Raw genomic sequence first — 18,691 nt, 5'->3', positions numbered from 1 at the left:
ATGAGAACTCATGATCACTGCATTACTGATTACTCACAGCACTGAACTACACACAATAACTGGGCCTATTGTACTTTTCTTTTTCTTTTTTAAAGTTAACTAGTTTGTTTTTAACTTCAATTTTATTTTATTTAGTTTCAGTTGTTCATAAATAGTTTTATTTTATTTGTATTTTTGGAAAATGATTTTTTTTTTTTTTAAAGAATATTCGTTTTTCATCTTTTTTAACATAGTACATCAAATGCCTCCGTCTGATAATGACGACACACTTTATCAGTAATCCAGGGTTAGTTGTGCGTCAGGCAGATGAACACTTCTTGTGTACAGAGAACACACAACAGATATTGTTTTTTTATTTTGCATTTATTTATGCATTTACAATATTTGTGCATGCATTAATGCATTTATTTATTTACTCATTCATTTATGTATTTACACTTACAGTATTTTTGCATGCATTAATGCATTTATTTATGCACTTGCGATATTTATTTATTTATTTATTTATTTATTTATTACATTATTTATGCATGGATTGTTGAATGTTTAAATGAGTTTTGACTTCTGGTATTGGTTGTTGTAGTAGTTGTGGTAGTTGTGGTAACAGTAATGTTGGTGAGACGAGGCAATAGGAAGCACACGTTCTGCTGTTTTCTCTTTATATAGAACACGTATTAGTGAAGGAAATGAAACTCTTTGCAGTGATTATCATCTGACAGAGGCCGCTCACACACACTGTCCTCTTCAGCCTCTCCGCATCATTTCTCCTTTATTTAATTATGCGAGCGCTGGTCTTCCCACGCCGGCGAGAGGTTAACCGGCTGCTCAAACGTGTCAGTCTCTCGCCAGATGAATCGAGCGCACGTCTGCAGCCTGTGGCGTGAATGCATTACTATAACATACTGTACATCTAGCACAACCAGAGCTCTCGTTCAGACCATAAATCATCTTTCATTTCTGAACTAATGAGAGACCAAATCATTAGTGCTTCGTTAATTATCCGTGGCTCACGGGTGCAATTGGAAATAATGAATGACAGTGTGTGCTTTATACTGAGACAGGTATCACTGCTTATATGTGCGCTTAGTGATTAGATACCTCTGGTGTGTGTGTGTGTGTGTGTGTGTGTGTTGTGTGTGTGTGTGTGTGTGTGTGTGTGTGTGTGTGTGTAGCTTTGCTTTCTAACAACTGAATGCAGGCCTGCTCAAAAAATAACCAATTATCTGAGGACGACTGGTACCGAAAATCTCTCGTTCTGAAGCATTTCATATTTATTTCTCTGTAGTGTTCCTTCATTAATCTCTATTCTGTGTGTGTGTGTGTGTGTGTGTGTGTGTGTGTGTGTGTTTCCTCATGTTAAATCACCGTCACCAACACATGAATATTCCTCTCCTCCAGTCTCTCATCAATGATGGAGGACGGCGTGACTACAAACCTTTTCTAATATATTAAATAGATTAAAAATTTTTATAATCGTTTTTAATATATGTAAATCTAATAAAGTGTAACAATGTGACATGAATGTGTGTATTTGGATTAATGTTAGAGGTACAGAATTCTGTATAAACTGAGAATCATGATTATTTTGTTTAAAATTGAAATCACGATTCTGAAATAACGTGATTTACTAGAAGTTCTGACAAACGTTAATTGCTGCAGTCTGTTTAAAATGTTTAATTAATCTGAATGAATTATTTTTAAAAATCGTGTTGAGTGAATGATTCAGTGACTCACTGAAAGACTTCACTTGTTTCATTAATGTATGAATCCGCGTTTTTGAACGAATCTCTTGAATGTATGATTCAATAACAAATACATTTTTAACAGTCACTTGTCGCCACCTACTGGTGTAACGATGTAATTCATGCAATCTTTATTTGAAATGTCAAGTTACTTTTAAAAGGTAATTCGCTCTATTTTCATTGCTAGCATAGACATCAGTGTTTTTATCTGAACATATCTCAATACTTCTGGGATAATATAAATATGGTGTGTTAAAATCAACCCTAAAACTAGCAACCAAAACAATTAAAACACCAAACTCTCGCGCACACACACACACACACACACACACACACACACACACACACACACACACACACACACACACACACACACACACACACACACTCCTGAAGCTGCTCTTGGGACCTGCAGTGTAATGAGCAAACAACAGTGAGTAATGTTAAATAAAAGAAGATGTTTGTCTAGAGAAGAAGTGCAGTGGAGAACAGACTCTCTGAAGCTTTAATGAGAGTAAAGGAGGGATGGAGGAGGAGGGATGATGGAGGAGGGATGAAGGAGGGATGGAGGAGGGATGATGGAGGAGGGATGAAGGAGAGATGAAGGAGAGATGATGGAGGAGGGATGATGGAGGAGGGATGAAGGAGAGATGAAAGAGGGATGAAGGAGAGATGATGGAGGAGGGATGAAGGAGAGATGAAAGAGAGATGAAGGAGGAGGGATGAAAGAGGGATGAAGGAGGGATGATGGAGGAGGGATGGAGGAGGGATGAAGGAGAGATGAAAGAGAGATGAAGGAGGGATGATGGAGGAGGGATGAAAGAGGGATGGAGGAGGGATGAAGGAGAGATGAAAGAGAGATGAAGGAGGGATGATGGAGGAGGGATGGAAGAGGGATGAAGGAGGGATGATGGAGGAGGGATGGAGGAGGGATGAAGGAGAGATGAAAGAGAGATGAAGGAGGGATGATGGAGGAGGGATGAAAGAGGGATGAAGGAGGGATGATGGAGGAGGGATGAAGGAGAGATGAAAGAGAGATGAAGGACGGATGATGGAGGAGGGATGGAAGAGGGATGAAGGAGGGATGATGGAGGAGGGATGAAGGGTTTCAGGTGTTCTTCTGACCAAAGACACACCAGTTCTGTAAACCCTTCATACATGCAGCCGCTCCTAAATAAATGATATGATATATTAATAAACCAGAGCAGAGGTCGAGAGCAGTCATGTGACCTCAGGAGTTATCTGAATTATTCATGTGTTTTAATCCCATTACATTCATTTGTGTTTTTGTGTTGCAGTATAACTATGAAGGAAGTGACATCAGCGATCTCCCCGTTGATCTGTCTGTGGTGTGGAATGGAAACTTCATCATCGACAACCCTCACAACATGCAAGGTAACCGTGGCAACCGCTGCGGTACACTGTAGCCGGTTGCCTAGCAACCTTCACTGGATGCTGCAGAGAGTTGCTGCATTTGTAAATGTTTCAGAGCATCTTTTGCTGGAGTGAGCAGCTGTGCTTTCACCTTTCAGCAGAAATGATTCATGTTCTGCTCATCTGTGATTAATGCTGGGATAATAACTCAATTGACAGTCAAATGTGGGATATTTCATTTTTATTTACTTGTTTATTTTCTTATTTTAATATAATTTATTTTAATCTAATAATTCTTTATTTTAACTTTTTGTTTATTTACTTATTTGTTTTCTTATTTTAGCATTATTTTCTTGTTTATTTTCTTATTTAATATAATTGTATGCATCTAATATTTAATTTAATCTTATTATTTTCTTATTTATTTTCTTATTTTCTTACTTTTGATTAATACAATTTAATTTATTTAATCAATATTTATCATATTTATGTATATTTTAATCTTATTATTTATTTACTTATTTTTAATTAATTAGCACATCTATTTATTTATACATTTTAATCTAATATTTATTTATTTTGATGTACTTTTTATTTATTTTATTATTATTATTTATTTACTTGTTTGTTTACTTATTTTCACATTTTAATCTAATGTTTGTTTGAATATTATTATTTTTTGCGTTCTTACACTGTTTTTCTCTGAATATTTTCCCGTATATCATCCAGAAGCTTGTCTTTCTGCACGAGTTTGAAAGGCGTGAGCTTGAGTGTGTGTGTGTGTGTGTGATCTTCTCCTCTGCCGTGAGGTTGTGTGTGTGTGTGTGTGTGTGTGTGTGTGTGTGTGTGTGTGTGTGTGTGTGTGTGATCTTCTCCTCTGCCGTGTGTCTGTGTGTGTGTGTGTGTGTGTGTGTGTGTGTGATCTTCTCCTCTGCCGTGTGTGTGTGTGTGTGTGTGTGTGTGTGTGTGTGTGTGTGTGTGTGTGTGTGTGTGTGTGTGTGTGTGATCTTCTCCTCTGCCGTGAGGTTGAGTGTGTGTGTGTGATCTTCTCCTCTGCCGTGAGGTTGTGTGTGTGTGTGTGTGTGTGTGTGATCTTCTCCTCTGCCGTGTGTCTGTGTGTGTGTGTGTGTGTGTGTGTGTGTGTGTGTGTGATCTTCTCCTCTGCCGTGAGGTTGAGTGTGTGTGTGTGATCTTCTCCTCTGCCGTGAGGTTGAGTGTGTGTGTGTGTGTGTGTGTGTGTGTGTGTGTGTGTGTGTGATCTTCTCCTCTGCCGTGAGATTGAGTGTGTGTGATCTTCTCCTCTGCCATGAGATTGAGTGTGTGTGTGTGTGTTCTTCTCCTCTGCTGTGAGATTGAGTGTGTGTGTTCTTCTCCTCTGCCGTGAGATTGAGTGTGTGTGTTCTTCTCCTCCTCAGCGCACCTCTACAAGTGTTTCGCTCTGAGAGAGAGCTGTGGTCTGTGTCTGAAGGCCGAGTCCAGCTTCGAGTGTGGCTGGTGTGTTCAGGACCGGAAGTGTTCCCTGCGACAGGAGTGTGCTCAGCCGGAAAACACATGGATGCACGCCAGCGCCGGGAACAGCCGCTGCACACACCCGCGCATCACCAAGGTCAGTTACAGCACACAACACACCAGGCGTGTGGGCGTTCATATTTATGCAGAATTACATATTTTCCAACCTGAGAAGATGACCGTGAATTGAGTAAATCTTTCAATTTTCGAATGCATTTTGAACACAGTACTCAACATTTGAAGTGGATCAAAAAAGTTCATCAAAGTTTTCCTAAGACAAGAACGGGTTGTTCAAAATTCATAACTTTGATGAAAGGTTTTGGTCCACTTCAAATGTTGACTACTGTACATTTATTCAATGCAGGGATACTGTACCATTAAATGCTCCTTCTTTATATCTTACTTTCTTTGCTTTCAAACTTTAGATCACTAAAGCATTACAATTTGTAAGGAGACTTGATTATTAATCTGTCATCAGCAGAGGAGTTTTATGGTCTCCCTGCGGTTTCCAATAAAATAAAAGCTTTGTTTTAATGTTTGAAAGCAAAGAAAGTATTAAATGCTAGTATTATAATTTTTCAGTTATTCTCTAAATAAAAGTATTATTAGTGTTATCATTAATGATTAAACACATTTTTACTTTACAGTACAAAAGTATTATTGCAATTATAATGTTTGATTAATTTTTTTTATTTTATAAATGTAATTAATAAAATATTATTTTGATTAAATAAAAACAATAATAATTATTAATATTGTCATTGATTTCTTAGTATTATTATTCAAAATAATATCTTATTTACATTTTAAAAAATCAATAAAGATTACCATTGCATTATTATTATTATTATTATTATTATTCAAATCAAAGCATTATTACTGTTATTATTAATGATTAGTTATACACATTTTATTTACAGTGCAAATAGAATTGCAATAATTTAATATATATATATATATATATATATATATCTTTTGGGGGGGGGGGGGGGTTTATAAATGTAAATAATAAAATGTTATTTTGTTTAATAATAACAATAATTATTATTGTTATTGATTTTTTTATGTTATTGTTCAAAATAATATTTTATTTAAATGAAAAGCAAAACATTATTATATTATTATTTAAATAAGTATTATTATTGTTATTATTATTATTGAGTAATTATACACATTTTTAATTTACAGTACAATAGTATTACTGAAACAATCATGATTATTAATTTAAAAAGTTTTTATTATGGAAATAAAATGTTATTTTGATTAATAACAAACATAATAATAATAATTTTAATTGCTATTAATATTATTCAAAATAATATTTTATTTACATTTAAAAAAAAACAGTAAACTTAATAAAGTATTGGGACAGTTCTCTTCCTCTTTTCTTCACTCCGTTCTCGATGTTCTCCCTCTCTCTGTCTCTTGTCGACTTCTGAATCCTCCTGCCAGAGGAATATTAACTTTTAGAACGTCTACTTACTAAATTTACATCCCCTCGTGTTAATTAAACTCCTCCTTTGTTCTCGTCATTCGATTTCTCATGCGCTCGCTCTATCTGTGTGGCGGCGCCGTCGTCTTTTACTTATTAGATTAGGTGTTAATTTAATTTGGAGAAGAATGAATTTATCACATGGATTATTAGCGCACCATAGGCGCTTTGAGAGCCATCTGTTCAGAAGATGTACACCTATTCTCTGCTCTTCTGCTTTACTCTCTCCGGCTGCGCTTTCGTATCTTCATCCGTGTATCTGTAGAAATGTGTGAATGTCAAATTAAAGCAGTCCCTCTGAAACCAATTACTGTGTGCTTCTCGTTTCGCTCGCCGCGTGAGTGTGTGTTTGTGTTCTGCACTGGTTTGGCTGGAGATATCAGCAGCCGCTGATGAACTTCTGATCTGGTGTGTTTCCCAAAAGCATCGTTAGCCAACTATGGTCGCAAGTTCCATCGTTATCTGTGTAATTCAACGAGTCGATGTTTCCCGAAACCATCGTTCCAACGAACATTCGCAAACAGCATCGCAGAGTTGTGTGTTTGGAGCGACGGATCTCGACCTGTGGTTGGAAGCAGCTTCTTGTCTGCATGACATGCGGACTCAATAAATCCTTATGTAAGCTCGCGCTCGATCGGCCCAAAGCCGGCCACCGACCAGCAGAAGGTCTTCACGTGTTACTGTCCTTTTCTCGAGGCAAAGTATTTTTTGATTAAATGCAACACATTTGAATATGTATTCTCTCGTTATTTCATCTGACTCCACAAATGAAAAGGTTTTAATGATATCTGTGCATCAATAAATGTGAGCGAATGTTTGACTATTCCTTTTAACTCTTTAATGAAAATAATGCCAAAGTCGGTTAGAATAATCAAATGTAACAATTTATGATGTCAGGTAAATGTATCATGCCGATTTCATAATCAATTCAAAGATAATCGATACAAAACATCAAATGCTCTGGAATAGAGAGAAGAGATGCGAACCCAACATTAGGGAATACATGATGCTGAATTCTTTGAGGTCCTTCAACATCATGGGCTCATCTGAGTAACAGAAGACCCCGACCCAACATTAAGATACATGATTACTCTTAAGTAAGAGTTACTCTTAGCATCAAGGGCCAACTTGAGTTGCAAAAAGGCCCCGGATCCCCTCCTGCATTTCATTATATAGTCAGGCCCTCTTTCACTTGGAAACATCTTTTAACAATGGAAATTTGCATTCAGAAGTTACACCTTTTGGGGGGGTAGGAGACCATTTGTCTAGAGACCACCTTCCTTTGTGTGCCAGTTATCCCTAAACTCTTAAAAACCTTATTAGCTTTTGCTTTACTTATTTGGAAATGAGACATTTGTACCAATCGCACTGAGACATTTTAAATGATACCAAACATGTATAAAACTGGATGATAATTGTTAACATTAAACCATATGGATTTTTGGGTGATCTACATGTGGTCTCAGCATGAGAAAGCGAGGGTGGGGGAAGAGGGGAAGAGGGGGAGAGATGTGTGTTCTGAGGTGAGACTTTGCCTCTCAAATGACGAGTTGAAATGGTAATTTCCAGAGGGGTCCTTTGTCCTCTCAGGGTCTGGTCGCTCTTCAACCAGACTGTCCGGCATTTCCTAATTTCTCAATTCTTACACTTATCTTGAGCCAAACAAGCAAGCTGACATTCAGTGCAATCTATATCTGTTATTTAGAATACATACAAATTTCATTTAGTTTGTAAAGAGGTTTAAAGTGTCGTTTTTGAAGAGTGTGAACGTGCTCTACTGTGTAAGAACGAGTCTATGATTGAATCTGGAAATAAAGCAAAATAACTGAGAAACATGAGAAATATTCCTCAGATGCTTGTCTGTAATCTATAGCAAAACATCTAGTGTTAATTGGATCTCAAACAGATTCATTAACAGTAGTTATTACTCCAACACCTGCGTGACATCATTAACCAACGTGGTTGAACGACCACTTTGCGACAGTATGGTTTGGGGAAACAGTCGTGACGAGCTAGTTGATTTCTTCAACGATGTGTCGTACTATAGTAGTGAAGCAGCGAGTTACACAGTTATACGGGAAACACAGCCCTGATGACTTTTTAAGGAATAGTTCATTGACGTTCTTCTGTTGATCTGTCCTGGTCCAGTTGTTTCCTGAGACCGGTCCACGGCAGGGCGGAACCAGACTGACCATCACCGGGGAGAATCTGGGCCTTCAGTTCAAAGACATCCAGAACGGCGTGCGGATCGGGAAAGTGGCCTGTACGCCCATCGAGGAGGAATACGTCAGCGCTGAGCAGTGAGTCTCTCATACTGACACAGTTTCTGTGTTAATTCAGTTTAAAGAGTCTCCTACAACAGGTTTACATGCAATCAAAGGTCAAAAACACTTTAATTTCCTCATAATCTCCACTGCAGCATCAGCTCTTTTCTCTCAGTGTCTGAAACGCTTCGTTTGAAGATTCGGTCTCTCTAAACCCCGCCTCTCGGAGAGCTGCTCTGCTCTGATTGATTGATTTTGATTGAATCAATCATCATGTTAGAATGATTTCTGAAGGATCATGTGACACTGAAGACTGGAGTAATGATGCTGAAAATTCAGCTTTGATCACAGGAATAAATTAAATTTTAAAAACAATAATTATAAAATAAAATTTATATAAAAAATAACTTTTTTTTTTTTATCTATCAAATAAATGCAGCCTTGGTGAGCAGAATAGACTTCTTTTAAAAACATTAAAAATCGTACTGATCCCGAGCGGCAGTGTATATCGTTACAGTTGTCGCTCTTGGTGTGAACGGGCCTTGTAGGTCAGGATTTTAATATCCGTTCATCTTTAACTCGTATCACTCATTGAAAAGCAATGAAACAATTAAACATTGTTTGACGGTAACCAAAGCAACAGTAGATCATCACCATTGTCACTGATGAACAATGTATTGAAACATGTATCGGTTATCTGCTGATATAAGAGATTTTTTTGTAATTGAATTTAGCAGTATCAGTTGATTTTGCTCATAGATCGTCTGTTATTTGATATTTAATTGTGCATGCTTATATACACTTTTTTATACACTTGCAGCATTTAAAACTGTTGATTTTAGTTTTTTAAATTAAAATGTTTTATTCTGCAGCAGAAACAAGCCTCCATACCCATCACTGTAGATCAGCGTCTCTCACTTTCCTGGCTTTTCAACTGTTTCCAGTCCTGTTGCTGAAACAGAGTCACAATGACTTTACAGTTTCCTGGAGCTAAACAAGCATCAGGGTTTCATTACAAACACAGAAACTCTTCTCCCATCCACACTAGAAATGCTCGACACAGACGCAGGGCGGTTAATAACTCACGAGCCGCCCCAGGGCATGATGGGAGGATTCGCTGTCCATCCCATTAATCACAGAGAGCCGTTTTCCAGTCCAGTGAGGGTTTTACTGCGTCTCATTACAGTGGTGTGTGTTCATGTAGCGCCTGTAACCCCTCTGTCTCGTGTTCGGACGCTCAATCATTGTTTTGAACGTTTTAAGCCAGCGGCCATGCGTCCAGACCAAACAGCAACCTTCCAGTCTCTCTCTTGAAACCAACACTGAAGAGACTTAAACTGCAGTTCATCGACTGGCCACTAGAGACCGGCTGCAGAAGAGACTCAATCCCATAAACCCCCATGTTAAAATGCCCAACTTTACAGCTGAAAACACAGTCTGGTGCAAAAAGTGGTTTTGGTCTTTATAGCTAATTTTGCCCTTCATGACGACTGTGAGGAGGGTGAATTTGTTTATAACTCATCCGATTAAATTATATTAAGTTCTGCATAATTAAGGGCGTGGCCACTTGAGTGACAGGTGGATTGCCGCTGATGTCACTACTAGCCGTTTGTCTGCTGTCTGTTAGCGTCACGTCACCTCCGCTAATCCGCCTCTGCCAATTTTCGTTTATCCGGGAGTGACGCGCAGCCAAGATGGCGATGGCTGGCTCCGCCCACTTTGGGCTTCAGAAATGCTCTTCAGAAACACTATGCGTGACGTCACAGACACTACGCACATATTTTTTACAGTCTATGGTCCAGACCCGTCTAAGACCCTCCTCTCTCTCTCTCTCTCTCTCTCTCTCTCTCTCTCTCTCTCTCTGCAGGATTGTGTGTCGTTTGGCCGATGCCACAGGTTACCGTGTGCAGGAAGCTCAGGTGGAAGTGTGTGTGCGAGACTGTCTGCCGGAGTACAGGGCCGTGTCTCCTAAAGCCTTCACGTTTGTGGTGAGTTTTCACTTTATTTGTGGCCTCTGGACAATAAAGTCCTGTGAGCTTTTTGGCCTATATTCGTGTGCGGATCATTTTTCAGATTTTTGAGTTTCAGGGTGACACATAAGACCGGACGAGGACGGCTTCTCTAGTCTTGTGTTTTAAACTGAATGTATGATATTCAAAAGTTTTTTTCCAGCTGAAGTGATTATATTTCATATCTTCTCCTGTCCAGTCGCCGTACTTCACGCGTGTGCTGCCGTCGTACGGGCCGATCTCTGGAGGAACGAGGATCACGATCCACGGCAGTCATCTGAACGCGGGCAGCGCCGTCTCCATCAAGATCGGACTCAACACCTGCCGCTTCCAGAGGTACTGCTCATCTCTTATCTCTTATATATCTTAATAGGAAAAGATGTCATTTTGACACGAATACATATTAATAAATGACATTTTGATGTTTGAAAGTCTCTAGGTTTTGACATAAATGCAGATATAAATGTAATAAAAAAAAAATATTATCGATTTTCAAATATTGCACCTGTCAATACAGAACTAAATATTTTGTAGCCTATTTTGCCGTCAACACTGCTGACGTTGTCTTTGCTGCTATATATTTATGTTTAACATGAAGTATAGGCCTTCCACAACTCTCTCCCCATATGTCGAATATATCACCAATGAGGCTTTTCATATGTCACCTATCAGCAACAGCGCCTCGTCAGACACGCTTCTGGTGTGCAGAGACATAGAAAACTCCACGCAGCCAGTGTGTCGCCGGCCTTATTGTGACCCTGGATCACGTCACCAGTCTCGAGTCGCACGGGTATATTTGCGGCAATAGCCAACAATACATTGTATGGGTCAAAATGATCGATTTTTCTTTTATGCCAAAAATCATGAGGATATTAAGTAAAGATCATGTTCCATGAAGATATTTATTAAATTTCCTACCGTAAATATATAAAACATTTATTTTTGTGAGTGAATGCGGCATAATCCTGAACATAAATGAACGACTTTAAACTTTCTCAATGTTTCGATTTTTTTGCACCCTCAGATTCCAGATTTTCAATAGTTGTGTCTCGGACAAATATTGTCCTATCATAACAAACCACACATCAATTGAAAGCTTATTTATTCAGCTTTCATGTGATGTATACATCTCAATTTCTAAATTGTGACCCATGTGACTGGTTTTGTGGTCCAGGGTCACATTTAAGCTTTAACCGGTTGGATTTGACGCTTTCAGATGCGGCCCTCAGTGGTGGGATCATTTTGTGATGAAATAAATTAACACAATATTTACTACATTGCTCAGTTATAATTTAGTATGTATTATTGTTGACTAAAACTATTAGAAATTATTTTTAAATCAAAGTAAAGCTGAAATTAAATCAAATATAAATGTTAGAAGTTGAAGTACTAAAATAATTAAAACTGAAGTAAAAATAAATATAAAAAAAAATTACAAAAGCACATGATAAAATTATTAAATCCTAAACCAAAATTAAAATGAAAACTTAAAATATAAAATAACAGCAACAGCTTATTCAAAATATTAACACATACTATAATAGCATATAAACAGAACTAAAATAACGTCCATGGTTTTTGATTGAATTTATTGGAATACTATTTAAATAAAAAAATTTATTTTTCATTTTCATTTTTTATTATTATTTATTGATTTTGGTGTGAAATTTCACCTCAAATCTTCTCTTTGCCATCTGATAGCATCTCTATATGATCGTGCCGTCATAGTACTTTATCGTAGGGGTGAAACATGGGTTAATGTATGTCATTTTTTATGACTTTATTGTCTCAGGGAAAATGTATTATGCAGTAAGTGTAAAATATCATTGTCATGAGACAGGAACTGGCAGAAGTGACTGATTTCTTTTAGCCGTCTTCAGAAACGATTGATGGGTTTGTGTTGTCGGAGCCAATCATGTGACGACAGTCTTGTCAAAATACATCCAGAACTCAGCAGGTTTCACCAGTGCGTGTTGTGAACACGGTTGCCTAGGCAACACCGCAGCTTCACACACACACACACACACACACACACACACGTGGAGGACACTGATCAAACATGGGAACAAACCTTCAGACTGAATCTCATCCTCCTCTTATCTGTCACATGACTAAACGTGCCGTCAGACGCACATGTGTTCGTTTGATCAGATTAAAGTCCGTCATGTTCGGAGCCGTGAATCTGTGATCTTTGAACCCCCAAACCTGATGCAACCTGATGAAAGTGTGTGTCACACACCCTGCGCTCGCGCACACGTGATCCGCTTCACAATCAGTTCTCTCTCTGGGTTTGCCAATACAATCAAATCATGTAATAGCAAACAAGAAAAGAAACTGATTGGTGTGTAAAGTGTGTAAAGGTCATTTACACATTGAGTCCGTTAAAAAATGAATACAACTTCACGTTGTCAATCACGTTTACACACTGCCTCTGAAACTTTCATCCGTCATGAAAAAATTCGGATCGGGTTCGATTTTCTGTGTTTTTCGCATCCGTAGAAAGCTTTTTGAGATGTGTGGGGTTTTTACAATTCAGAGCCAACGAAAGACGAATACGAAAAAACTCATACAAAAATGAAAGTCCTTTAACAGAAGGAGATGTTGAGTTTGCTGGTGTGTGTGTTTGACAGGCGGAGCGCCCGGGAGATCGTGTGTGTGACTCCGGCAGGGTTGGGTTCAGGAGGGACCCCGGTGATGGTGGACATAAACGCAGCCGAGCTCAGAAACCCAGAGGTGAAGTTCAACTACACGGATGATCCCAGCGTCCTGAAGATCGAGCCCGACTGGAGCATCGCCAGGTGCGTCTCGTTCGCTCACTCACACACACTGAACCTGTTCCTTTAGGCTTGAGTCAGGGGTTAGATGAGATCGCGGCTGCTGTAGCGTGAGTCTCTGGAGCTTTGAGGAACGTCACTTCATCAAACTGATGACAGAGAAAAGCTGCAAACAGACCAGCGCTGAACCGCGAAGAAGAGAGAGAGAGGGAACGAGAGACAGACATGTTAAACAGGTTAATGCTCCAGCGTGAGGGGAGAGAGAGAGTGAGAAAGAGAGAGAGACATGTTAAACAGGTTAATGCTCCAGCGTGAGGAGAGAGAGAGAGAGAGAGAGACATGTTAAACAGGTTAATGCTCCAGCGTGAGGAGAGAGAGAGAGAGAGAGAGAGAGAGAGAGAGAGAGAGAGAGACAGACATGTAGAGAGAGAGAGAGAGAGAGAGAGAGAGAGAGACCCTGGTTAGTTTTTGTACCTGAAATTGTGAAAATTATTTTTCGACACTCCATTCACACACACAAATAACAGCTGTTTCATCTTCACAGAGATGATGTGTTTCACTCATTACATATTTAATAAATGTGATATTGTTAACAGTGTCCTGACTAGTTATACTGGCTTAAAATGGATGTTTATATGCTTCTATGTAAATTTAAAAATCATATCCATTAAAAAAAAATATATATATATATTTTGAAATTATGAACATAATATGCACTGCTGTTTAAAAGTTTGGGGTCGATACGTTTCTGTATCCAGTTCAGTTCTGAAAGAAGTCTCTTCTACGGAGCCCCTCCAGGGACCTTTACAAAAATAAAAATATACAGACTTTCACGTGCTCACGTAACGTATCGTAACGTAACATTTATTTGATAAATTCAGTAAAAGTAGTAAAATATTGCAAAAATAAAATATGAAAATAAAACAAAATATTAAAGCTGAATATATCCATTACTCCAGTCTTCAGTGTCACATGATCCTTCAGAAATCATTCTAATATGATGAATTGCTGCTCAAGAATCATTTATGATTATTATCAATGTTGAAAACATTCATATTTTTGTGGAAACTTTTTTTCAGTATTTGATGAATGGATGAATTGAATTCAGTATTTGATGAATAGAAAGTTCAAAAGAACAGTGTTTATTTAAAATAAAAAACTTTTGTAACATTATAACGATCACTTTTGATCAACTTAATTAATTAAAAAACTTTATTTTAGAAAAAACAATCTTACTGACCTCAGAGTTTTGAAGGGTAGTGCACGACATGTTCCAGATGACAGACTTCACCGTCCGTCAGCAGTTCTGCGCACTCTCAGTGTTGGCATGTCCTTCAGACAGAGTCTCCATCGGCTAAAGCGGCGGAGGAAATGTAAATGTTGTGTAAGCTGATGGTTGAGAGGAATCATGTGTTCTTGAGTTCACTCTGTTGTTTTCTCTGTCAGCGGTGGAACCCCGCTAACGGTCACCGGCACAAACCTCGCCACCGTCAGAGAGCCGGAGATGAGAGCCAAGTACGGCAGCGTCAGTGCCGTCAACGTAAGTGTCTGAACACACAGATTCAGATGATCATCCCTTTATTCTCTCTGTAGCTGTTCATTATTCTGTTCATTATTCTCTCTACTTCCTAACCCTCTATGGCAAGGGTTCCCAAACTTTTGTTATACCCACCGCACCTAGACAAGAATAATCGATCTCAAGACCCACCAAAATCATTTTAAAGCATGACTGCACCAAATGTTACTGACTCCAAACTTTGAGCTTTACTGTATAGACTAGTCTCCTCTGAGCTGTAAAGCTGCAGGAACAGAAAAACAAGTGTGTTCAGCCGAAGCCCTGTGTGCCTGCACATGTTTTTCTTTGCGTATGTGTGACATTGAATCACCTTTTCCCACTTTAACCTTTAAAATGACGGGATATAGAACATGAAATGTCTCTATAAAGCCCAGAGAAAGTCCCGCAGGGCGAACGTAACCTTTCCTCCTCCTTGACCTGCTCATCTGAACGGCTCTCGCTGCTGTTTTCCTGTGTGCTTAACCAGCGTTAGTGTCGCTCTCTCTGTGTCACTCTCTCTCTCTCTGTGTCTCTCTCTCTCTCTCTCTCTCTCTCTCCCTCTCTCTCTCTCTCTCTCTCTCTCTCTCTCTCTCTCTCTCTCTCTCTGTCACTCTCTCTCTCGCTCTCACTCTCTCTCTCTGTCTGTCTGTCTCTCTCTCGCTCTCACTCTCTCTCTCTGTCTGTCTGTCTGTCTCTCTCTCTCTCTCTCTCTCTCTCTCTCTCTCTCTCTCTGTCACTCTCGCTCTCACTCTCTCTGTCTGTCTCTCTCTGTCACTCTCGCTCTCTCTCTCTCTCTCTCTCTCTCTCTCACTCCCTCCCCCTCTCTCTCTCTCTCTGTGTCACTCTCTCTCTCTCTCTCTCTTTCTCTCGCTCTCTCTCTCTCTCTCACTCTCTCTCTCTCGCTCTCTGTCTCTCTCTCTCTCGCTCTCTCTCTCTCTCTGTCGCTCTCACTCTCTCTCTCTGTCTGTCTCTCTCTCTCTCTCTCTCTCTCTCTCTCTCACTCCCTCCCCCTCTCTCTCTCTCTTCTCTCACTGTTGGAAAGTAACAGAAGCAGTGCATTGGCTATATATAACATTTGGAGCAGAATGTAGTTGCTATTTTTTCAAACATGTTGCAAGCAACAATATTGATTGATTTAGCTTATTACAAGCATATGGATGATCTTATTACTTTTGAAGGCATTGGGTGTTTCTTGTGAGTTGGGGTTGCTCTTAATATTTATGCATATTGTAATCTCTCTCTCTCTCTCTCTCTCTCTCTCTCTCTCTCTCTCTCACACACACACACACAGAACTGTACTGTGCTGAATAACACTGTGATGGTGTGTCTGGTGCCGTCCGTGGCCGGTTCTGAAAGAGGTTTCTCAGAGGTGGGAAGCGGGCCGGATGAGATCGGATTCATCATGGATAACGTTCAGACGCTCCTGGTGGTGAACGAGACCTTCAGTTTCTATCCCGATCCTGTGTTTGAACCCTTCGGCCCGTCCATGCAGGAGCTCAAACCCGGTTCTCCTCTCATACTGAAGGTACTGCGCGATCTCATTGCACTTATGCTGTATTTCTTTATTTTTGACTTACAGGGATAGTTCACCCAAAAATGAAAATTAGCCCATGATTTACTCACCCTCAAGTCATCCTAGGTGTATATGACATTCTTCTTTCAGATGAATACAGAGTTATATTAAAAAATATATCATAAAAGTGCATCTCTCCATCATAAAAGTGCATCTATCCATCATATAAGTGCATCTTTCCATCATAAAAGTGCATCTATCCATCATAAAAGTGCATCTATCCATCATATAAGTGCATCTTTCCATCATAAAAGTGCATCTATCTCTCATAAAAGTGCATCTATCCATCATAAAAGTGCATCTATCTCTCATAAAAGTGCATCTATCCATCATAAAAGTCCATCTATCTCTCATAAAAGTGCATCTTTCCATGATAAAAGTGCATCTATCCATCATAAAAGTGCATCTATCCATCATAAAAGTGCATCTATCCATCATAAAAGTGCATCTATCCATCATAAAAGTGCATCTATCCATCATAAAAGTGCATCTATCTCTCATAAAAGTGCATCTTTCCATGATAAAAGTGCATCTATCCATGATAAAGTGCTCGACGCAGCTCCGTTAATAAAGACCTTCTGAAGAAGCGAAGCCATGAGTTTGTGTAAGAAAAATTCTTCTCTACAGTTTCAACTCTACAGACCCTGAAACTGCATAGCAACACCCTGGAAACCATTCACAATCACACCAATGCCATTAAGCCAGCAGGTTTCGCATAGGAAACGCCTCTCCTTTTTTACTTTAACTATCTAGTCCATTGAAATGCTGGTGCGGTGGTGTTTTGGTCCTGTCTCTCACTTCATGCACCGCGTTAAACAATTTCAGAAAAATTACATGCATCGGATTATCTGCGCAATTCAATTTCACATGCAAAACCTTCTGGGTAATATGCAACATGAGTTGAGTCTACATGTTAAATGGAGCCCTTCAGTATCACACGTCTCTAAATGAAGCATGTAAATATTAATGCATGCTTCTGCCTCCGGGTTTTGCCGTCCCATAAACCCCTTGGACGGAGAGAGGCAGTGTGTGTTGAGCGAATGCATCATATGCACAGACGTATGGAAATCATGAGGAATTTAACCATCCTGGTTCACATCAGTGTTATTTTAGTGTTGTTTATATACTATTGTAGTATTAGCTTTTTAATTTATGGTTTGGTCATTTTCATTTATTTTTAAAATGTATCTTTAATTTATCTTTAGTTCAGTTTTAGTTTTAGTAATTTTAGGACTGTGACTTTAACTTATTTTATGCCAGGCAACATTTTTAATTATTTTAAGTTTTTTATTTAATATTTTATTTTAGCCACGCCCCCTGCTACATTAGCCACACCTTAAACTCTCGCTATAGGCCGAGCAGAAAAGAGATTGACGGGTCTGAGCGGACACTCAATGTTTAGATGGTTAATGGGAAGCTCAATGTTTACACTTTTGGGGAAGATAAACTAATAAATGGCATAATAATAGCAGTCAATGAACAATAAACTGGGATAAGAGTGTAGTTTTAACCTAAAAATCTCTCGTGCTTCATCTTTGAGGATTTGGAAACACTGGTAGAGTATTTTTGGATGATGTTCTGTATGATGATGTACAATATGATCAAAATCAAGCTGTTTGTGTTGTGTTTCAGGGCAGGAATCTGATTCCTTCGGCTCCTGGGAACTACAGGCTGAACTACACCGTTCTGATCAGTGACAAAGCGTGTGTGTTGACCGTGTCAGAGACGCAGCTGCTGTGTGAATGGCCAGATCTCACCGGCCAGCATAAAGTGACCGTAAGTGTGTCAGCGCAGTGTGTGACTCCCTTCTCTTCTTCTGCTCTTTCCCACGACTATCACGCCGTCTCATTTGTGGCTCTTCCTCTCATTCATCTCTTTTCTCCTGCGTCTCAGTCCGTGTTTCTCAGCATCAGATTACTGATGGCAGTTTCTGTCGTTGCTCTCGGGGGGTTTCGTTGTGTTTATTTACGCTGAGTTTGCAAAGAATCTGAGAAGCAGATCTGTATTTACATGGTCATTTTCATCTTTAAATAGCAGTCTTTATTTGCTGAACATGAGCGTGAAGGCAGGATTATTAAAACATTGCACCGATGTTTTTTCCCAAGCTGTCTGCTCTCTTTCTGTGCGAGACGAGTCTGAAGGGAGAACGCCGGCGCGTTTGACCCACATGTTTGTCCTCGACCCATATGGAAGCTGTGACAGCGAGACACCCCCGTTTAGCTCAGTTTACTCAGTATAAAACTTCACGCTAGCCTGTCTGACCCCATTAGCCCCTTAAACCCGGCTAAAGTGTGATCTACATTAATAACACCCTCTAAGATGCAGCTTTATTCGAGCAATGAGGATTAATGTGGTGTTGTGAGGTGCGTTCACAATGGGATTGTGGGATCAAACGTAAT

General features: G+C 39.3%; 1 protein-coding gene across 2 annotated transcripts in view; it reads left to right on the top strand.

The window, feature by feature from the left end:
• plxna1b (plexin A1b) overlaps positions 1–18,691 on the top strand; it is a 141,746-nt gene that overhangs the window by 93,746 nt on the left and 29,309 nt on the right. For both annotated transcript variants that reach the window (XM_084425103.1, XM_084425102.1), the window contains exons 11-19: positions 3,041–3,137; positions 4,532–4,722; positions 8,266–8,417; positions 10,249–10,369; positions 10,590–10,726; positions 13,021–13,188; positions 14,611–14,704; positions 16,011–16,244; positions 17,925–18,068. In XM_084425103.1, coding sequence (XP_084281229.1) covers positions 3,041–3,137; positions 4,532–4,722; positions 8,266–8,417; positions 10,249–10,369; positions 10,590–10,726; positions 13,021–13,188; positions 14,611–14,704; positions 16,011–16,244; positions 17,925–18,068 — 1,338 coding nt within the window. The remainder of the gene's footprint in view (positions 1–3,040; positions 3,138–4,531; positions 4,723–8,265; positions 8,418–10,248; positions 10,370–10,589; positions 10,727–13,020; positions 13,189–14,610; positions 14,705–16,010; positions 16,245–17,924; positions 18,069–18,691) is intronic.

This window comes from Rutilus rutilus (genome assembly GCF_951802725.1).
Source record: "Rutilus rutilus genome assembly, chromosome: 12".
NCBI lineage: Eukaryota > Metazoa > Chordata > Actinopteri > Cypriniformes > Leuciscidae > Rutilus > Rutilus rutilus.
Note: the sequence above shows the minus strand (reverse complement) of the source record. Positions and strands in the feature narration are given on the sequence as shown.